We start from the raw sequence: 22,370 nt of genomic DNA on the forward strand, positions 1-22,370 counted from the left end.
TGTTCCCTTTGGAGGGCAGGGACCTGCTGCCCTTACCCTGCCTCCTGTCCCAGGCTCTGCCCCGCCACCCACACAGGAGCCTCTGCAGAAATCCCTCCTTACCAGACACCGTTAAGCTCTCGCCCTATGCTGGCTCAGGAATAACCTGGGCTCTTCCCAGAGCAAAACCTCTCCTTGAGCAGCAACGATCCTAATGAGGAATGACACCTCTGCTGAGGGCGGTCTGTGGCACAGCGTCCACCAAGCAGATTCACGGAAATGATGATAGGGGAGAAAGCAACAACACAGGCAAAACCATTTGATCAAGTGGTGGGAAAATTATTTATAACAAGATCAAAGTTTAATCCCTTCAGATGAAATTGTTGGCCAATTCCTGCCAAGAGGTATGTGAGGATCATCTGTCTCCATTAACCATGGCTTGGCAAAGGGTTTTCATGCAAATTAATAACGTAGCCACAGAGGAGCAGACAAGGACGCGACAAACCAACGCTGCTTTTCCCCAGGCACGGCCAACAGCTGAGCAGAGAGCCCCCTGCAGCCAGCCACGGCCACAGGCAGAAGGGATGCTTGCTTCCCCTCGTGCTAAGGGGACAAAATTTGAAACCTCAGGTGGGACACTTACTGCCAGAAATTGTGCTGCAGGCCAGCATAGAAAAGAGAAAATCATTTCTGTTCCCAAAGGGTAACTAATATCTGAGTTACTCTTTATGAATGGGCTGAAGACATTGTCTATTTGAAGGTATTATAGTGACCTGTAACTCATCCTGAACCTGCTCGGAGCAGCCTCGTCCCTCTCCCAGCCCAGGCCATCACCAGCTGCTGAGCGTCCCGAGGCCACCAAGGGCAGCAGGTGACAGGACAAGCACCTGGAGCTCCTCCAGCACCACATCCTCACCCCCCCCGACAGTACCTGCGAGCCCAGTGGAGACGTTGACCTCGGCGTACTGCTGCCCCGCCAGGGGACTGACGGCCGAGACACCGTTGAGGGCCGCCACGCGGATGGTGTAGTTGGCGTGAGGCAGCAGGTTCACCAGCGTCACGGTGCGCTCCACCAGGCCCGTCTGCTGCGGCACGAAGCCCACGCCGCTGCCGCACTGCTCGCAGCCGCCCCGTGCCGCCGGGCAGCGACCGCACCACAGGCTGTAGGTCAGGTCGCTGCGGCCGCCTGCGTCCGCAGGGGCACTCCACTGCAGGACCAGCGAGGAACGCCGCAGGCTGTAGACGAGGTCCCTCGGGGCCGATGGAGGACCTGGAAGGAGAGGAACATCCATGGTGAGGCCGCAGCTCGAGTGCTGTGTTCGGTTTTGGGCCCCTCAGCACAAGAAGGACATCAAGGCCCTGGAGCGTGTCCAGAGAAGGGCTACGAAGCTGGTGAAGGGCCTGGAGCACAAGTCCTGTGAGGAGCGGCTGAGGGAACTGGGGGGGTTTGGGCTGGACAAGAGGAGGCTCAGGGCAGACCTCATTGCTCTCTGCAGCTGCCTGAAAGGGAGGTGTGGGGAGCTGGGGGTCGGCCTCTTCTCACAGGTAACCAGGGATAGGACCAGAGGGAATGGCCTCAGGTTGTGCCAGGGGAGGTTCAGGCTGGAAATGAGGAGACATTTCTCCTCAGAAAGAGCTGTCAGGCGTTGGGACGGGTTGCCCAGGGAGGTGGTGGAGTCACCGTCCCTGGGGGCGTTCAAGGAGAGGTTGGACGTGGGGCTTGGGGACATGGGTTAGTGGGTGACGGTTGGACCTGATGATCTTGCAGGTCTCTTCCAACATTAATGATTCTATGAGCTGTCTGGGATCAAGTGTGAACCTACGGCTTCTCCGCAGCTGGGGTCTGGGGACATCAGCAGGGACACTGGTGGGGGGGGAGCAAGCCCGGGTCCCTCAGGCAGCGGCCACAGGTGGGCTCTCAGGATGGAGAACCCCACAGCAGGCTCCTCACTGAAGGAATGTGCCCTGAGCAACCAGCCGCAGCTTGCAGGAAGTGTGGGCAGCATCCAGCCATGCTGGGCACCTCTCCCTGCCATCCCAGCCAGGCTCAAGCCCAGCCACCCATGGGCAGAGCGAGCTCCTCACCGCTGCGCAGGCACTTCTATCACATCCATCACTGGAGGAGCTGGCGTCCAATCCAATTAACTAGAGGCCATTTAATTAAAATCTGCAAACTATATTAACTACATGACTGAACCCTAGTTTTACCAGTGAGTGCCTGCAAGCCTGCCTGCGTGTCCTCCTCACCAGCCCTCAGGCTCGGCTTGGGAGCCCCATGGAAGAAGGAGACCCCTCCATACTCCCCGCAGTCCTGCCCTCTGCTTTACAAAGAGCCAGCGCTTCAGCGAGACGTACGCGTGCAGGAGGCAGATGGAGGGTCTGATGGGGACCTGGAGTAGTTCTTCTGGCACGAGCAGAACGTGGAGGCTTCCTCGTGTGTGAAGCTGTGCTCAGGGCAAGGAGAGCAGAGAGGAAGACGGAGCGAAAGCTTGTAAAACCCGGGAAGGCACGCTGGAAAGAGAGAGAGGAAGTTACAGAAAGAACAGCACAAGCTGAAGGGGGGCCACAGCTGATGACTGCACTGCCCTGTTCCCTGGGACATCCTTTGCCTGCTGCTGGCCAGCAGACATCACCCTCTGAGCTACTTGCTATGAGTGTTTGCATGATCCTGGCACCCAGAGGGATGCTCATTTGGTTTGATCCACAATGGACATTTTGATGCTGTCACTTTGAGCTGACCTCCAGGGCTGTGGGACCCTTTCAAGGGGCTGTAGAGGCACAGGAGGAGCCATGTCCGCTGGCTGGACACCAGCAGGAGTGATGCATGAAGGGGGCTGGAGGCTATGGGGGGATTTGGAGGAGTAGACAGCTGCAGAAGGAGGCAGGATACAGAAAATACATGGTTTAGTGTGCATAGTCAGGTAAGCAGAGCAAAAATTACACGGGAGACGCAGCAAGACTTAGCAACAACCCAAAAAGGGAAAGAATACGGCAAATTGAGAAGCTGGAGAACTCATCAGTCACCAGAGCCTTGTGTAGAAACCCAAGCCACAAGGCCACGTCGCTGGCAGCTGCGGCTTCATCACTGCAGATTATGCAGCAGTCACTGCAGGCAGTGAGGTATGTACCGAAGCCAAACGACAGCAGCAGAAATTGGCTTTTCTAGGCCATACACAGGCTTCCTTTATCCTTTGAAAAGCGTCTTTGATATTCATACAAGTAAGTGGTTCACACAGTGGTCAAGGATTTGCTTGATCTTTACCACAAGCAGCACGCAGAGTACAAGTAATACCCCTAGCAGGACACCCAGGAGCTAGTTCCGCATGGAAAACATGTTATTTTACAAAACCAACAGAAAACAGGCTGCAAAACCCCATAAAGCGGTTTGCAATAGCTTCAGTTTGACCTTAAAACAACATCTGAAAAGGAAGCAGCCTGCAAACAAATGCATTCTGCTTGGCTTCATCTCGGTGGTGTGGGGCTGCTGCCTGCTACCCCTTCATCAGCTCCCTGAATATTCAGGCTTGTGAAGTTCCTAGACGAACAGCTCCCTGAACACAGTCCCCTCTCTCATCATTTTTAAGGAGTTGGCTGCTGAGACCGTTCCTTTTAAAGCAGATTATTCCAGTGCACTCCGGTTCATTAGCTTTCTGCGTGACATAAAACTGGCAGCTCCGGCTGTGATCTGAGGACAAAGCACCAGGCAGCACTGAGGCAGAGAAGATTCTTGCACGGGATGCTGAAAACGAGCAAACGTTTACGGGGGACATTATTTCATCTGCTTTTAGAAATTCAGCGCACTCTGATCGTGGACAGGGGGGGAGCCAGCACTGCCGCTGTGGCTCCCGCTGGTCCCTTCGCCCCCGGCTGCTGGCACTGGGACAGCCAGCTGCTTGGCAGAGCCACGAGCAGCAACGCACGGGAGAGATGTCTGCTTTTCTTATGTATCAGATGCAGCCCTTCAGGAGCCACCTGAAAGCCTCAAATCTTGCCACACAAGGTCTCTGTCACCCGGTGCAAGCAAAGCCCCCAGAAAGCAGCAGACTTGCAGTTGTGCCCAAGTAATGAAGAGAGGCTTCCTGGTATCTGGAATGGAAATGAGTATTTTCCAAGAGATGGGGACTCAATGCTACATTTCCATTGTAAAACTGAATAGTAAAATTGTTTAAAATGGAGGGAAAAAAAAAAAAAAAAGAAAAAACAGCCCAGCGTGGGACTGGAGAGCCAGCAGCCTTGCCTCTCCCAGTTCGCAGGCTGCACGCCTCCAGGACCAGATAAAGATGACCTTTAAAAGCACAGGCTTGACAAACACAGCCGAGGAGTAATATTAAGACGGCGTGCCATAACGCGCAATAAATGTCATTCCCTGCTTAGGGTGCTAAATAACACACACAAAACTAGCAGGTGCTTAAATTACTTCCAAAACTTCCAGCTTCCTCTTAATATTTGAGAAACCAAAGCAAAACTACTGTTACACTAATAAGCATAGCAATGTATTTAGCTTGCATTTCCTTTGGTTCAGCTGTACTGACCACAACATGGGGCACAAATACCATCAGCCAGGGATCCCACAGCGCTTCAGGCACACCGTGGTGTTTGCACGCAGACCCCAGGCTGGGCTGAGCCCCCGCGGGCTTTGCTGCTGCTCATCCATCGCACTCCACGGGGAGAAGCTGCTTGTTACGGCATCAAAGCCTGAACGCCAGCATCAGGTTGCTGCTCGTACCCTTTGTCAGGCGGAACAGAAAAATCAATCTTGTTTACAAACTTGATGGGACCTGAGCAGTAAAAGCAGTGAATACACGGCCGTCATAGCCCAGAGTGAACGGCGAGCCTGGCAGTCACATAAATTTGACATCTCGCGTTAGGAAATTGAACGTTTTCAATTAGAAGCATCTTTCAGGCAGTTCTTCCCTGCCTTCTAATAGCTAGGAGAAGTAAGCGTACAAAAGCCTCTCTCAGACAGTATGTCAGCTAATAACTGCATGAAACACCTCCATCTGTACTTCCCAGGATCACAGGCACCATGACGCTGTGGGGCTCAGCCCCAGCTGCTGCACAGCCCCTGGTACGACCACAGCCACCCCCAGGGAGGTCTCACCCTGCCTGCAGGGCTGGAGTCTGGCAGCCCACAGCCTTTACCTTCTTTTTAGTCTTCTCCAGATCAGGACGAAGCAGAACTCCCCTGACCTTCCTGCAACACATACCAATGCCCAAACGATTTAGAAGTTGCCAAATTCTTTAGTGAAATCACAGCCAGTAACAAGGAGTGCTGCAATCTCGATACTTTCTGCACACTTGGTAATTTTGTTCCTTTGTTCCCATGCTCCAGAAGGAGAACAAAAGCGCCCTGGAACATTTGATGCATCGTACGTGCATCGCAGTTTCTTTTCTCAGCTAAACTCCCTGTCTCCTCCACCTCATCTCATAAGTGTTTCTGTCGGACCCCAGCTGTTTTAGGCATCCCTGTTATTTTGCACTGCTCATTTTTGCACTGGGTATGTGACAGCTCTCGAGAGAGCAGGCCATCAATTTATAGAATGAAATTCTTTTTTGTACACAATTTTCTATCCTTGTCCTCTGCTACCATCACAACTTAATTATTAAATAATAAAATCCAATAATGCCTCAGCTAGGAGCCAAAGAGAAGCAGCTGGGTGGGTCAGGCAAATTAATTGCCTCTCTCCATCTCCATCATCTCTGCCCACGCGAGATGCTTCCCGTCCGCCAGGCATTCCTGATTTGTTTCACCAAGAGCACCACGCTCCCTCCTTGCTCCCACACTGCACGCACACACAGCCCAGGCAGCAGCAGCGCAAGCAGCGTGGATTCGTGCTGCAGGCTGGCAGGTAGGCTGGCACGCCGCACCCCCGGGAAGGGTTTCTCTTGCAGACGCATCTGCTGCAGCTCCTGGACACGAGCAGACGACTCTATCAAAAGCCAAAAGCAGCATCCTCTCCCATGCACAATCGTGGACACAGGGAGAGCAGGGGCAGTTAGGGTCGCAGAGAGGCATGACAAAGACATGGTTTCCTAGTCAGCTGTCACGGGACAGCTTTAATTCCCCCTCCCCAGCAGCACTCAGGCAAATCCACCCCGCAGCACCACAAAGCCTGCCCACTGGAGTTCCCCAGCAGTGACTTCCAGGCAAAACCTCCCTCTGCAGCCTGGACCCCGACTCACAGCCCCAAGGGACGGGTGAGGCTCCCCCACCACCGAGGACCTCGGCATTTTCTAAGCTGCCGCAACCTAAGCGTACAAGTTTCACCTTTAAAAATAGCAAGAGAGATCCCTGGCTGAAATCCTTATTTATCGGCAGAGAGGCATTGGAGTTTGAGCAGCTTTATCTTGTTAATTGATGAGCAGTGATTAAAAGCGACTCACTAAGTGCATCAAGCAGGACAACTGACTGCAGCTCTGCAAGCTGCGGACTTGATTGCAGTTTCTGTTCAAGTGAAGCATGGCCAAGATTTTGCATGCAGCAGTGAAATGAAGTTATTAATCACCCCAGCTGTATTTACCAGCTGGCCAGTAGCCTGTTATTAGGTGCACTTATGAAACCCATCGTTGCAACAGTTGACTACCTCCAATAATTAATTTAACCTTTGTTTTCTTTATGAAGTACAGGAACACTGACCACACTCGAGCAGGGAAGCTGTGGCAGGACAATTGCACGATTTGCACAGAGTCAAAGAAAAATAGGAGCAAGAACGGGGCTCAGGTCTCTGGAGTTTCAGTTGTTCACAGCCAAAGAGAGAAGCTGACCCTTCAGGATTCACAGTCTTCCTTTGCAAATGTTGGTTTATACACACAGAGAAAAATAAAAGGTTTTTAACCAAGGGAGAGCAAAGGACTGGGTCCTACCCCAGCAGCCTACCGTGCAGGCACGGCTCCTGCAAGCTGCACCCCATGGAGCAGATAAGCTCAAGGTAAAGCTGCTGTCAGAGAGCATCCCGAAGCCCCGCGGCTGCCCAGTGCAACCTGATGGAGAGCAGCACCGAGCAGCACGCCTCTGCCTTGACTGAGTTGGCAGCAAGTGGCCTCTAGGAAAATGAATCCTCTGAACAAGCAGAGACCTGGGTGAGCCTCCCCAGAGGAAGGCAGAGCAGGTGCTCCCCAGCTCGGTCCTGGCACACTCATCCCCCACGTCTCCTCTGACACGACTTCGCTGCAGACGTCCGTCACGTCCGTCTGTCACTTCTGTTCATCCGTCCGTCCTTCCCCAGGCTCGCACGAGTGTCTGGCCGCTCCGCATAATGGAGCGGCATCGGCTGCAAAATGTTTTTTGAGCTAGGCAGCGGGCTTTAACAGACAAATGCCAGTAAGGAGACAGTCACTGATACCACCCCAGACAAGTCAGCAGGGCCCAGCGAAACCAAAAATCTATTTCCTGCAGCTTATCAGGCTTCTAATTAAAAAGTGTTCATCATTTTGCAGAGAGGAAGGGGCCAAGACTTAAGCAAATACTGAAGCTTAGCATAAAATATTGAGAGAATGAGCATAGATGGAAGATTAAATACTAGGTGGAAATTGCATCGTATCATGGATTTAGGAGTAAAGCTACTTAACCCAGACAACTTTGTGTTAATGCCAATACAAAAATCAGACAAAACCTATCAAATACTTCCCGCCTGCCTCCATCGCTGGAAAAATGTGTGTGCATGTGTGTGCAGGCGTGTGTTTACGTCTTCGCCTTCCCAGCCACGCTGTGCTATGCCAGATCACATGAAAGCTTCCCTTTGAATCGCAAGCTTTAGTTTTTACCCAAAGTTAAAAGCACCTACTGCATTTTCTGTTGAGCGGAGAGCTGCTCAGTGGTACGCTTCATCTCAGCTCCGAGAGCTTCAGCCACAAACACTGTAATGGAACTTGGGTGCACGACGAAACGCTCGCCGGGTTTGTCTCCCCTCTTTTGCTCTTGGAAAGCCTCAGATGCACCAAGTCCAGAAGGTGGCTTTACCAGCAGCCAGAGGACGATTGCTTTTCTCCTAATCACATTAACACAGCAGCTCCAGGACATGCTCCCAGCCCTGCAGAATAGTTTCCTGCTGCCCTGTATGAAGCGCCTTGGCAGCAGGAGGAGCTCACCATCATGGCCACGCTCACCCCTCCATGTGCTGCTTGACACCATCTCCTCACGTCAGACTTTGGCAGCTTGGTTTTGCCCTCTCAGCATTCAATCTGAATGCTTTTGATGAGCTCTGCCTCTTCGCTTTTCTACCCAAGCTGTCTCAAGCCAGCTTGTTGACCCACAAACCTTGCAGATATCTGAGAACAAAGGAAAAACAGGGAGGGCACTGCCCGAGTTAGCACTATTGAACTTTCTCGTGTTGCTGAATGCCTGCAGATAGCGGAAGAGCCGCGTGCTTGCCAGCAGGAATCAATAACGCCTGCAGTTTCACCCAAAAACGCCTATACAGTCATTTATAATTAACACTACAACTCGGTTGTCTTCCAAAATCAATTCCTTTCCATTTTTTTTTTTTGTCAAGAAATTGTATTTGACAAAGTTCATCCACTTTTAATGCGCGTTAATTTCCTCTGCTGGAATACGCATCCAGGAGGCAGCAGATGAGGAAGGGCAGCAGCCAGGGAAGGGAGCAGCTAGGGCTGAGGAGCACAGAAGCAGGACCCCACGTCCCCAGCACCCTCCAACACCTGCTCAGCATCTTCTGAGGCTTTTTGGGTCTTGCACCAAACACCAGTGGCTCCCACGGGAAGGACAGCTGCATCCCCATCATCTATTTGCTGCTCAGCAGCACTGGCACGCACCTCCCGGGGCTCCTCCATCCCACAGCAGCGCGGTTGGCCTCAACACAGGGGTGCAGCACGTTCCGAGGGCTGCACACCATGGGGAGGTCAAGGCACCCCCAAAAAAACATGGGTTCCCCCCAGAGAGCGACCAACTCAGAGGACCAGCCCTTCCTGAGCTGTTTGGTTTGCGTCTGGCAGCGGTTAAACCTCCAATTGCAACCATCAAAATAGGAAGGGAAAAAAATACAATACAAAAGTCTGTGTGATACTTATAAGGGTCTCCAGTCCTCCTGCCAGCACAGTTCTGTCACTGCTCTTTCTAGGATTTCCTTTCCAACCCTGGCAGCCCTTACAAAGAAGATCACAAGGAGACAGGCTCTGGAGGACCTCCTCCCAGCCCCTCTGCGTTCTCACCTCCCCTCATACCTTCACCACAATCTTTTCAGCCCTCGGGGCTTGCTTTTCCCAGAGGTTTTCCTTACAGCACTGTGTTGAGGTTTTACAAACCCTGTCCCACACGAGAAACATTAACAGCACACCCAGAATCGCTTCCCCAGCTCGAGCAGGGCTGAAACACGAGGACACCCCAGCAGAGCGGCTCTGCACCGCAGTGAGGGCAAAAGCTAAAAAAATCCACTCCTCTTGGTGTGGAAACGCAGATCTCTGTGCAGATGGTGCACACAGACATTATTTCCAGGAGGACCAAGAAGAAATGTGCCCGTCCCTGTGAATAACACACATTAAGGTACGCACGAGCCCTTCCCGAGCACCAAGGAGCGCCCTCTGCTCCTGACGCAGGTTGCCAGCGAACAGCGCACGCTGAGCCTGCAACCGTATCAATCCCTCCTGCCGCTACAGACTCACTTTCTGTTATCACCAGTCATATAAAATATGAAACTGTCCTCACTGCCTTCTCTCACAGGAGCTATTGCCAGGCTGACCCCCCCCCCCGGACCAGGCTGGCACATCCAGCCCCCATCCGTCTTAATTCCATTATCAAGCCGAGCAAGTCACTGGTTATTATGTTCCAAACATTTCATCGACGCATCGGCGGAGATGCGCTTCATGTCAACACAGCAGGACTGACAGGGAGAGGCTTTGTGCGAAGACGCCCGCGTCCCCCAAGCACCCTGGGGCTCAGCACCCAGGGGAACCTCCGGGTGCTTCTGCTGCCAGCGAGCTTGCAAGCTGGGGATGAGGTGGGCTCCTTCTGGAGACCCAAAACCTTCTGCACGGGGGTCCACAGCACCTGCTTGTCCCTCCTGGGGCTGGAGCAGAGGGGCTGGGTGCCCCCATGCACCCACCAGACCCTCGCTGCTGACCAAGCTGCCCCAACAACCCCCAGCAGCACCCACGTGGTCCGTGCCCACCCGTCCCACCCCACCAGCAGCAGGATTTGGCCATGCAGGCAGTTGTCCACATCTCAACAGCCTCAACAGCAGTTCCCATCCCTAGGGCTGACTTTTGGGTCCCCACACTGCTTTTGCAAACTTTTGGCAGGGAAGGAAGCAGCCACGAAACACCCCTCGGGCTCTCAGTACCAAGGAATTGACACCGGGAACCTTCTCCGGGAGGGCGAAGGAAAGTCAGGCAGCAGCCCGAGCGCTCAGCCTCCGCTGAGCTGTTTTTTCTGCTCAGGTGAGCACATCATTTCTCGCGCTTTCTTTACGAGGTGATCCGGCAGCTGGGTGTGCAGCCAGAGGGGGCGCAAGATGCGAGACGATGCCAGCCTGCACCCTGCCCACCGTCACCCTAGGGAGACGGCGGCTGCTGTAAGCTCTGGCAGCAAATCTGCTCAACCCAAGGGACCCTAAAAGCCAAAAGATGGGAGCTGGGCCCTAGCAGAGCAGGGTGGCTCAGCTTGGATGAGATAACCAAGAAGATGCAGCGCTGAACTCCATAAAATCACTAACAGCGTGGAGAAGAGAGTGCTGTTATTCAGCGTTTCGCAAAACACAAGGATGAGGGTGCAGCTAATGCAATTATCAAGCAGCAGGCTTCAAACAAACAAACAAACAAACATTCCCTTCATACAGCATGTAATTAAATTAAACCCCAGACAGACTTCGGAGCCTTTCCCTTCTCAGAGACCTCGTTTCCCTGAGCACTGCAGTTAGCATCGTCCTCCGATTGCTTCACGATTGCTTTTTCCCACCCCCCCGCCCTTCAACAAAAAGCTCAGCATCCGTGCTGATGCCCTGGAAGGACGGCTGTCAAGGAGCGCACGCAGACAAGGACAAGCCGCCCCAAAGCAGACAGGGCACCTTGTGCAAAACACAGCGCCGGGGTAAAGTTCCAGCGGTATATTGAGCTGCTGAAAGCCTTGTCAACACACGGCCTCGGGTAATAGAGAGGCTCCCACCTTCGCCGTACATGCTGGGTTTGCAATCTTGCCTCGTCTTATTGCAAAAACTGTAATCAATACTGTGCAGGCGGCGAGCGATACGGTTACAGAGCCCCACTGTGAGGAAGGGAAAGAAATCTTGTCCAATCTCCGTGCCTGTGCAGGAGGGACAAAGTCAGCGGGAGGGAGAGATCGATACGAGCACCGGATCAGGTCCCCGCTCCTCTCATCTTGGTGCCTTACCTACCAGGATGGGTATTCCAGGCTGTGCCAGCCTAAAGAGAATTCAAAGGCAGTTTTTGTGCTGATTTTTTCTTTAATAACCGTTTTTCAATAATACTGCTCAGCAGCCTTCAGTCCAACGCATTTCCAGCATCCCTGAAACCTTTAGGACAACACTACTCTATAATTTTAGCTCTTGTTAAATAATTTGAGAAGTACTGAAATGAAAACCTACGTCCAGAGGCTAGATCTTTGTGCATCTCCAACAATGAGCTCTTAATAGCTGAAATTAAATTCAGTGATTTAGTCTAGAGGAAAATTAAATACCCAAGTATATTTAGCAAGGCAGGCCTGAAATATCAAAATTCATTCAGCACCAAGAATACACTCGCTTGAATTCAGTGCCACAGCAGCACTGAAGAGAAACTCATTGCTATTTATGCAGGAATTTTCCTCAAGGACACGCTAAGGCAGGCACATCCGCTGAGCCAAGTGCAATTTACTGTTGTCTTTCCCAGTTCCCTAATGCACCTCCCAAATTACTCCCGTGCCGAGGGCTGGCTGACCCGCGTGTCCAACGCACCCCGCTCCTGCCAAGGGCTTTAGTCCATGCACAGCTCCCTTCGCCGTGGGCAAGACAGGTTTCCCTCTGTATTTCAGCCGAACAGTGGGTGTCCATCCAGCAGCCAGGTATCTATAACCTTAAGCCTGACAAGAATTCCGCAAACGAATTGTGATGCTTGTAATTTTCTGAGTAGTTTGCTCTAAAATTAAGTGTCATAGAGTAATTTGTGTCTGGCTCTGCCACAATTTCCATAGCCATAATTATTTCAGACACACTATAATACAGCAATATAACATGCAATCCAGAATAATAAATATCTCCAAGCTTGATCATTACTCCAAAAAGAGAAAGCATATTTTACATGGGCGTTTCATCTGCACAACTGATGGAAAGCGGCGTCTACCATAAGGCATCACAGCTTCCCCGGAGGCTGCTAATGGCTGCAGGGAGGCGGATATTCCAAATTCATTCAGCACCACGCTCTCCACACCTTACAAATGGTCACTTTGCTCCAACCATGCTCTGCTACAACCCAAGACCCGGAAAGTGAAAGCCAAACCATAATTCAGGGAGGAAACCGAAGTATAAATTTCCTCCCTAACTCCTCCTTCAGCAGCAGATTTACTCCCTCAGCCCCCTCTTGATGCGCTGCCCTCGTTTCACATCCATTTCCACCAGCATGGCCACGGTGCACCCAGCTCCAGCCCCGATGAGCACCGCTAAATCTGAGCTTCAGCTCCGTCCCGCGAGCAGACCATGGCTGTGCAGGATGGAAGCAAAGCCTAGTGCTCGGTGCGGAGTCCCGGGAGAAAAAAGAAATTTATTATGCATAATACCCTGGCATCAGTCAGAGGATAAAATAAACTCCAGGAGCACATGCAGGTTTGTAAGCTAATGTATAAAAGATGAAACAAATCAAGAGCCCCAAGCGCTGTGCATTTGGATCCATCTTTTTTTGTACTTAAATGGAAAAGCAGACCTCAGGCTTCAGGAGGCATCTTTGTACTAAATGGCAGAATATTGCAATTTTTTATCCTAAATCTCTTTAATTCTCAATCAAACTATTTATTTTCCAACTGAAGACACTGTAGAGACACGACGTTTTGATGGGACACACGCACGTTACGTGCTGTGCCGTGCCAGAGCCTGGATGCCTTTTTACACCAGTAAATGCATAAAAAGATGCGAGAGTAGGGCTGCATCATCGATCACATGCCCTGAAGGATTCACAGCTCACAGGGACCTGTGAGCCCTGCACCTCGTCTGGGGACGCAGAACACCAAACACCCGCATGTTCAGCCAGGAAGAAGGAGGCACTGACACCCCAACTTCCCCAGCAAGGCAATACTTTGGGGGAAAGAGTACACGAGGGAAGAAAAAGAGGTTCCCCCCAGCTGTAGCCAGCATAGTCTCCCTTCATCCCAACAGCCTACATGTGTGCTGCTTCTGTTCCTACCACTGGAGGGGTCATTTTTGGTTCCTATTTGGCATTTGAATGCCTGTAGTACTTTCAGCTAGCATTTATTTATCGGCAGAGCTCTCGCTTTCCAAAAACAACTTCCCGAAGCAGACAACCCCTGCTCAGAAAGTCTCCAGCTCATACCATCTTCAGATGATTTCCATCATTGTCCTCTGCCACCAGACAAATTCACATGGCCGATTTATGGAGTAACACGAAGGACTCGCAGTTGGTTTAATGCACTCAATGCTCTGCAATTCCAGCCCGAGGCTCTCCCCAGACACCTGCAGCAGGAGCATCGCATCGCTGACCACCAGCCCCACGCAGCAGGGCTGCCAACGTGCGAGGCAACGTGCAAGGTGAGCACACAGCCCCTGAGACCCGCAAAGAGACCAGCCTCGCTTGCAGCACTGTCATCACGAGAAAGATGGTAGCTGTAGCTCTCAGGGACGGGTCATTAGTGTTTGTTTTTTTTTTATTTTAAATTGATGTCTGCATTTCCCCAGTCTAAGGAACGCACGTGTCTGGGAGGCACTGAACGAGCCCAGCAGCAGGGTGGCAGCCGAGGCAGGGCTGCTCCCCGGGCAGGAGCTGCCCCCAAGGCACAGCAGCTCCCAGAGCCATGGCACGGTCCTGGAGCTGCAGGCACAGCTCCTGTGCTGACACAGCCCCAGCTCCTGCCTTTGGTGCTGCCTCTCTCTGCATCCCCACCTCGCAGCGGACACAAGGACTGCACAATTTCATTCCCCGCTCCCAAAGAAGGGCAAGACAAGTGCCTCCGTCCAGCACAAGCAGCCGGGTATCAAAGGCTCTTCACGGATGTCTCAGGAGACCTCTGTAAAGCAAACAGCTCCCACCTCAGAGCCATCGCTCTCTCCACCTTCAGCCTGTGATGCTCAGCAGCGCAAAGGCAAGGAGTCGAAGGGGAGGTCCAAGGGGACCCAAGCGGAAAGACTGCTCTTTTAAAAAAGCAAACACTTGCCCTATTTTAGTGCTTCCCTTTGGAAAACACAAATCAAGGACTTTTACTGTAATCTTGGGTTTTGCAGAAAAACGTCCTGCCCTAGCCAGTTTCGAGGAGGACGGATCTGGCCATGGGGCACAGGCACTGCTTTGCCCGGCAATGCTCCCTGGGATCTTTTTGGGCAGTTTCTGATGAATCGCCCCAAGCTCACCGCAGCTGCTCAGTGCCTGCCGCGCAGCGTCCAGCGTGCGTTACATTTCCTATCACCACGAGCAAAGGCTGCTTTCTACTAACTGGCCCCCTGTGCCTTCCACCTCATCCCTCTGTTTCAAGACCAGAAGTGCCAGCTGCTCACCTTACAAAGCCCCAAAATCCTTCACACACTCATACCAGGGATGAACAAACCAAGGATGGTCCCGGAATGCTGGGGAAGCATCGCAAGCTGTGCCGGAGGCACCAAACCTGCCCTTTCTACCCACACCAAAATCACTTGAAACCACATTTGAAAAATCCCAGCAAAGCACTAGCAACTATTTTCTCCCTAAAATTGGCTTCAGTAAGATCATCCCTGCACAGAAGGGATGCAGCCGGCTACGGGCTGAGACACCGGCACAGGCTGCCCTGGCAGCACAGCGCCAGCTCCCACCGCTCCCGTCAAAAGCAGAGGGAAATAAATTGAGGAGACCTAACTACAGCCCGAATTTACGTCTCTGTCAAAGAAGAGTGGCTGACAGCTATTTTTGGAAACCGGTCTCCATCATATTAATTCAACGTCTGGTTGAGGTTGTCTCATTTGCAACAAAACTGGCTGGTAAATATTAACCTTGGGCTTTGTTGAAATTCTCCTTGCAGATATTACAAGGGATCGGGTGGAAGAGATGAAGCACAAAAGACAACTTCACAGCAAACATCAGGCAGATCCTCCGCATCACGGTTTCATTTACAGAAGCTGTTGCAATACCCTGCAAAGCAAATGGCATGAAGGGGCCACGGATCATGCCTGGCAAAATTAAGGGTAAAAGACATCAACGCCGAGAAGCCAACTGCAAACGAAATAAGGATGGACAGATGATCATCCACAGTTCAACGGGACTTTCCACCTGCCCACCACGCATCTGCTGGAAATAGGGTTTAAGATCAGAGTGAGCACAGGCCAGCAGCTGGCTATAGATATATATTAGACAAGAAAAGCAGTTTAAATGTATTTACAGTGACAGAACCTCTCCTCTTATTTGAGCGTAGATGTTAAACAGATGCTAAAGCTGCTCGCTTCCACCCTAGAGACGGCTGCATTTCAATGATCACCGAAATGATTCATCAGAAATGTGCAAACCCAGGAAAAGCCTGTCAGGTACTCCAGGATTTCTTCAGAGAAATGGTGTTATATAGGAAGATGGACAGTAAAAAGGCTTGGCTTTATTGCAGCAGTAATTAGCACTGCCATAAATCCTATTAGTCTTTTTTCATCTCCCCTAATTTCAGTGTGAGGATACAAATGTTCTCTCGGCAGCAGGATGATTTCAGCACCTAAATCACCAGTACAAGGAGCTTTGGGATTTCATTCAAACGCAGATTCCCGAGTTCAGCAGGAAATAAAGCTAATGCTTCCTCACACAGAAGCCCTGCACTTCCCCGGCCTCCTCTTTATGCTCTGCTTCTGCCACAAAGCTCAAACCCAGCCCAGCCCTGCCTCTGACCCTTCCTCTCACCAGCGTTCATCCCCATCACCCTCGTTACACCAACGGCTCCTGTAGCAGCATGCCTCAGCCGCATTGACCAGTTTGGCGGGGATTCAAACTGGCCAAAGGCCCCCAGAGTGGAATTTACCCCGTTAACACGACCTGCTCAGCCTCGTGGCATCACCCTGTCCTTACGGAGATCATCAGTGCACACTCGTGGTCCTGGAGCAGAGGCACCTGCCCTGGAGGTGACTCCTCATTCACTCCTGCCATCCCATTTCCTTTGAATTCAGACCCGGTGAGCTGCACCATGCTCTTGGGCTGCAAGAATCACAGCAGAGACCACAAGAGGATGCATCGGGCTCACTCCCAGCACAGCCCTCTTACGGACTGTGGCGGAAGAGCCAGCCCCGCTGCGCATCGCCCGATTGCTCAAGCATCCTCCAACACCCACTGCATTTATCCACCTCCAGCTCAAGGGCTTCTGTCCTTGTTGGGGCATTTCTGCAGCCCGGGATGCTTTCATCAGGAATCTTTTCAAGTTACTCGCTTAGTGCCGTGCTAATGCAGAGCTTAAAAAAAAAATAAAGACACATACACACACGCATAAAAACTTTCAACTCTTAAAAACTATTTTCTGATATTTGACCAGACATCAGACGCTGCTCCGCAGAGAGTGACTAATGACCTGCTTTCTGTGAGAGGGGGGAAAAACTTAATTATGTCCATTAAATTACTTCAAATATTTTTCCTTAGAGAATATGAATTATTTAAACTCAACACAGAGAAACCTGAAACATTAGCAAAAGCCTTCTGGGACTCACTATGTAAATTCCCACTCCAAACAGATGGGGAAAGCGTGGCGAGCTGCCATGCAGCCACTGAAGCAATGAACAATGCCGAGATTTCAATTCGATAGTTTTAATAAGGTCTTTTAAAGGAGGGCACTGAGTGAAAAGCCACTAGTGGGGCAGGCGAAAGCCTTGCCGGGGTCAGGAGGAAGGGGCACAGCCGGCACCACTGACACCTCCGCAGCCTCACCCAGCTCCGTAAAAGCAGACCGAGTTCCTCCAGCAAAGCTCGCTCCCCTACCACAGACCCGGAGCACCCTGTACCTGTCTGGGCCATATTTACCTACTTTCCACCTACCTCCAGCCATAGTGCTGAGAGGCTTCAGTCTCTGAGCCGCCTGCCTCTCCAGAGGCCACAGACCCAGCCAACAGACCCAAGACACCAAAAGGGGCTTCTCCACCCAAAACATATTCACACCAGTACAGTCAAAGTGGCTCCAGTCACACCAGTCCCTCCGTGCAGGCCCCACGTGTTCCTTAGAAGGACATCAGCAGGAGAAGGCCTCACCCTGCACGCACCCCTCGCCCCCACGGGCGCACACCCCGCATCCCACGGGCGCACAGCCAGAATCACACCCAGCTCCTGCCCGCCTTGGAAAGCCAGACCGAAACCCTCACAGCACCGGGTCCACTACAGAGACCCCCATGAAGGCCGGGGTTAGATCTGGTTTTACAGCTGTCATTAAAGGCGACCTCGCGAGCTATAAAGCCACCAAACGATTACGCTGCGTCTACAGCACTGCTGTGGGGGTATTAACGGGCTCGAGTAATTTTACGGCTACCAATAAAGCTCGGGGAAATGCCTGACAGCATTCAGAGTGCCGGCACATCTGCCCGGCCAACACCACGCTCCAGCCACCAGCAACACACCCCACGTCCCCAGCTGCCACCTTCAGACAAAGCTCTGGCTGTTAGCGGCAGACTCTCAATTAGCTAAATGAACAACATCACTGACCAAGGGCACAGCCACCGCTCCAAGCCGTGCTCAGCACCCGGCAGAGGAGCGCAGCACAGCCACCAGCTGCAAAAGGATGCGAAAGGCCACGTTACCTCTGCACCTCCCATCCCTCTCCTCGAAGCCGGGGCCGCACACGCACTTCCCGATGGGGACCAGCCACTCTCCCTCGGCGCTGCAGTGCATCCGCGGGGGGTTATCCACGTCCACCTGGGCGTGCTCCACGCAAGCGCCCTTAACTTCCACCAGCGTGGCGAAGGCCGTCTCTGCCACCGTGTCCGGAAAGAGCGCCAGGTTCTGCAGGGTGGCGAGGCACTTCTTGTAATAGACCCGCACGGAGACGAGCGCCACGCAGGCACCCACGTCCTGGAAGCCCAGGTGGAAGCCTTGCTTGCTCAGGTGGCCGATCTCCCGCAGCTCCGTGTTCAGCTTCATCTTACGCTCACCCAGGTCCCCCTGCGTGAAGCTCTCGTCCGCAGCGATGGTGTCGATCTTTGTGTGCTTGCTCTCATGGATGCTACGGCCCAGGTCGGAGTCGGACTCGACGTAATACAGATTGAAGGTCTCCTTGCAGGTGCCCATCACGCCCGGGATGCTGTTGCAGTCCCGCAGGGTGAACTTCAGCTCGATGAAGATCCTCTGGCCGTCTCGCCTGGCGATCCAGCCCGTCTGCAGCCAGTTGTTCTGGTTGGGCTCCATGACGTTGCAGACCTGGTAGGTGCGGATCGGCTTGTAGTTCTCATCCACCCCGCTGATTTCTTCCCACTGTGGAAAGAGCACAAAGGCTGTGAGAGCCCAGGGGCTGCCGTCAGCGAGAACCAGCCGCCCAAGCAGAAACACAGCCGTCGCTATAAATACCACCACCAAAAGCCTCTCCACCTACCCGGCCATGATAGCACAGACACTTGAAGTCCCTGATCCACCAAGAGCATGAGCTGTGGGCACGGGGCTGTGCTGCGGGACCACCCAACACAGACAGGGAGAGGGCAGCAGCCTCAGCCCTTCTGAACCCATGGCCAGCGCGAGAGCAGACACATCAGCTGCTGAACAGCCCACAGGAGGCCAGCATCTCCCACATGTGCCTGAGGTTTTCCGTCCCCAGGGACGCACATCAGCTCAGCACGATGCAGCAGCAGCTCACCTGGGTGTTGAGCCACCCAGAGAAGGCAACGATGGCCCAGGACATGCAAGGCTAGTCATGCCACAGCCCAAGGACAAGCACCTTCACCAGCAGCAGCTTCTGTCACGCGAAGTTTTAGCTGGAACAGGACGAATCCTCTGCCTGCCAAGCGCAACGGTTTTCCCCAAAGTTACCAGCAGAGATTCTGATTAGCAAAACGATGATTCAAACCTCACAGCCTCAAGGATGACCTGGCAACTTCCCAAAGCAATTCTTTCTGGGGGTAGATTTACGCCAGATTGCCAAACGCACCCAAAACAGAGTTTCTTCTGCAGACTAACAGCTGGGGAACGCAGATGACTCCAGGATGTATTGCCATCCACCCTAAAAGCTTTGCTTCCTTTCTGGAAAATAAACCTGAAGCAGCAAGGAACACAACTCTGGCTTTCCTGCCATTCTCTGCCAAAAGCAGCCAGGGACCAACCCCGGCAGCACAGAAGGGAGCAGATCAGGCAGCCCCGGTGCGATGCAGGATCCCAACGATCCCATCCCTGTCCCAGCACTTCCAAGCACAGAGAGATCCCAAGAAATCAAGCTGGGGCACAAACCACAACACACAGACTTCACTGGCTGGTGTTTATTTGCTTATCTCAAGAGCTTAAGATGCATTCTGGGGAGGGGTTGCACCATTAACACAACCAACACCTGGCCTCTGGCTCTCGGACCCCTCCACAAGCCGGTGCTCACCCAAAAAGCACCGACCGCTGCCAAGCAGCCACGGGCAGCCCCTCTCCAGCCCCACCACGCCAGCCCCACGCTCTTACCCCGTTGGATGGGTGCGAGGTCCAGCCCAGCTCTGCTTGCGATTCCTTCGAGTCCAGCAGGACAACTGCAAGGAGGACAACACGTTAACAAGCCAGCTCACCCACGCGTGACGCCCGGCAAAAATCCCACCCCGTGGGCAGCTCCTGCCACAAGGTGCTGCCCAGTACCAGCGCTGCGGGGCTGGGGCAGAGCCGGGGCTGGGGGATGTGCACCCAGCTTGGAGCAGAGTCATCCCAGACCCCAGTCCCAGCAGGTACCGATGGCACTTCTGAGACCCGAATTTCCTTGAAAGCCTGCACCCTAGCTTCTCGATAAGTCTTTTTCCACGGAACAGCCAATCCTTTGCGTGACATGAAGATGCGTTTCCCCTGAAGTCAGAGTTCCGTGAGCTTCCCACAGGCAGCGAGCAGAATCGGTCCCTGCCCCAGCTCCACCACGCTGGGTGCCACCCGTGTCCTCCGACAGGCATTCCGCCAGCGGGGCCACCCGGTACCCGCACTGCCAGCGGCGAGGGGCTGCACTTCGGGGGATTTCGGTGGCATCCCCCAGTCCCCTGCAAGAGCTCCGTGAGAGCGGGGACTACCACAGCCCGGCTGCGCACCGACCCCAGGCAATGCGCACCGACCCCAGGCAATGCGCGCCGGGGAGATGCGCCCCGGCTCCAGGAGATGCGCCCCGAGCCCCGGGGAGATGCGCTCCTAGCCCCGGGAGATGCGCCCCGAGCCCCGGGGAGATGCGCCCCGAGCCCCGGGGAGATGCGCACCGGCCCCGGGCGCCCTGCAGCTCCTCCCCAACCCCTCGTTTCTCCGCGCTCCGGTCGCTGCCTCCCGCACCCCAACCCGGCTCTCCACCCTCCCCGCGGTGCCCCGCGCCCCCCCACCCCTCCCCGTTCCTCCGGAGGGCTCCCGAGGGGTCCCCGCTCATCACCGGGGGCTGCCCCGGGACCAAAGCGAAACCCACGGAGCGCCACCGGCACCCGGCACCGAGCCGCGGCGGCACCGGGCGCTGCAAGCCACCGGGGTACGGGGCACGGGGACGCGACCGGGGGGATACCGGGAGGGTACCGGGGGTCGCGCCCGCCCCCCGCCCGGCTCACCCTGCTCGGCGGCGGCGCGGGGCAGCACCGGCAGCAGCAGCAGCAGCGGCAGCGCCCGGGGGAAGCCGCCGCCGCCGCGCGCCCTGGCCATGGCGCCGCCGACTCCGTGCGCCCCGCGCCGCCGCCGCGCTCCGGCCGCCGCGCTCCGCCCCGGGCCCTCTCCGCCAATCCCCGTCGCCAACCGACGAGGGGGAGGGGCCTCGAGGAGCTCCCGGCCAATGGGGAGGAAGGGCGGGGCGAGAGCGGGCGGTAGGGGAGGAGGGAGGCGGTGTTCACTCTGAAGCCTACTGAGGGCAAGGCGGCTGCTCCAGGGCGGCTGAGGGGCCCGGAGGTGCCCCGGCGGGGCTTTGGGGTGCCTGTCCCCGCTGCCACGGGCAGGGGTTGGCCCCCCCACGGGAGCCAGAGGGCTGCTGGGGCACGCACAGCCCTTGTTGGAGCTGAGATGCGGTGGTCTTGTGGTCACAGCCCTAATTAACTGGGCTACAGGCACCCCCGCTGGATGAGGTTTGCCTCCTGCTGCCATTAACACCCTGTTCCCATTTCGAGGGGGGGGGGTCTGTCCTGCTCGACCCCACGCAGTGGCCACTGCATGACCACAGGGACAGGAGAAGGCAGAGAGGCTCAGCTGGCACGAACGCATCTGCCTGCAGCGGGGCAGACACCAGGCACAAACAGGGGCCCTGTGCTGCCCCCACCATGCTGGGGCGGGTTCTCAGCCTCTGTCCGCTGCAACCTGAAGTTAAACGTGTCCAGCGGGTCCCTCTGTGCTGATCTCTGCTCCTGCCCTGGCCCCAACACCCCTGTCTGTGCTCTTACTAAATGCACCTGACAAGGTCAGGGCTCTGCACCAACACTCACGGGTCTCACTACTGCCTTCACCTGCACCTGGAAGTGCCACGTTCATGTCAAGCCTCCGCTCTGCCTCTCTGGGCTGGAATCGGAGAGGCAATTCCAGCTTCATCTCAAGCTCCCCCTAGCCCAGCAGCTGCTGTAAAAGTCAGAGTGGCCAAAAAGGAACACCAGGAAAGCTCAGCCCTGGGCAGGGCAGGTCCTGCACACACGGCACTGGGCTGCAGCTTGCAGACAGCCCGTGGGTGCTCACGGACCCGCAGTGGGGAGGAACTCAGCATGCTTCAGTTATTGCTAACTGTAGGTGTGCAGGTCCTGGCAAAACGTTGACAGGCTGAACGCCCGTCAGCCTCCCGGCTGATGGCTGTACAACCTGCCGCCAAAGCCTGCTTATGTAGCAACACTTACTCCTGGGGGATGTTCCCCGCGCTGTGATTATGTGCTGTCAGACGTAAAACATTGCAAGTCGGGAATAAAAATATTGAAGCTCCAGCTGAGGCAGCCAGAGCCGAGGGCTGGGTTGGGCATGAAAAGAGAGGTGCAGCGAGGTCTGCTGGAGACAGGAGCACGGTGACAATGCCCGCAGGAAAGCTGGCAGGGGACACGGCGCTGCAGGAAGAGCAGCGGCTTGTATCCGCACAAACTCGCTGTGCTGAACCATCTTCAAGTGTTAGGCACTAAAGCCTGGGTTCTGCAGTGCCTCACACA

General features: G+C 54.3%; 1 protein-coding gene across 2 annotated transcripts in view; it reads right to left on the reverse strand.

Moving 5' to 3' along the window:
- EPHA10 (EPH receptor A10) overlaps nt 1–20,910 on the reverse strand; it is a 41,692-nt gene extending 20,782 nt beyond the window's left edge. Inside the window, exons 1-5 of one of the 2 annotated variants that reach the window (XM_040535060.1) lie at nt 20,814–20,910; nt 19,717–19,781; nt 17,868–18,537; nt 2,335–2,490; nt 911–1,249 (exon numbers count right to left, since the gene is read on the reverse strand). In XM_040535060.1, the coding sequence (XP_040390994.1) occupies nt 911–1,249; nt 2,335–2,490; nt 17,868–18,537; nt 19,717–19,781; nt 20,814–20,904 (1,321 nt within the window). In that variant the 5' untranslated portion in view covers nt 20,905–20,910. The remainder of the gene's footprint in view (nt 1–910; nt 1,250–2,334; nt 2,491–17,867; nt 18,538–19,716; nt 19,782–20,813) is intronic. The other variant, XM_040535061.1, reaches the window with a different exon arrangement.
- Nucleotides 20,911–22,370: the final 1,460 nt, after the last annotated feature.

The sequence above is a fragment of the Cygnus olor genome, chromosome 23 (genome assembly GCF_009769625.2).
Source record: "Cygnus olor isolate bCygOlo1 chromosome 23, bCygOlo1.pri.v2, whole genome shotgun sequence".
Taxonomy (NCBI): Eukaryota; Metazoa; Chordata; class Aves; order Anseriformes; family Anatidae; genus Cygnus; species Cygnus olor.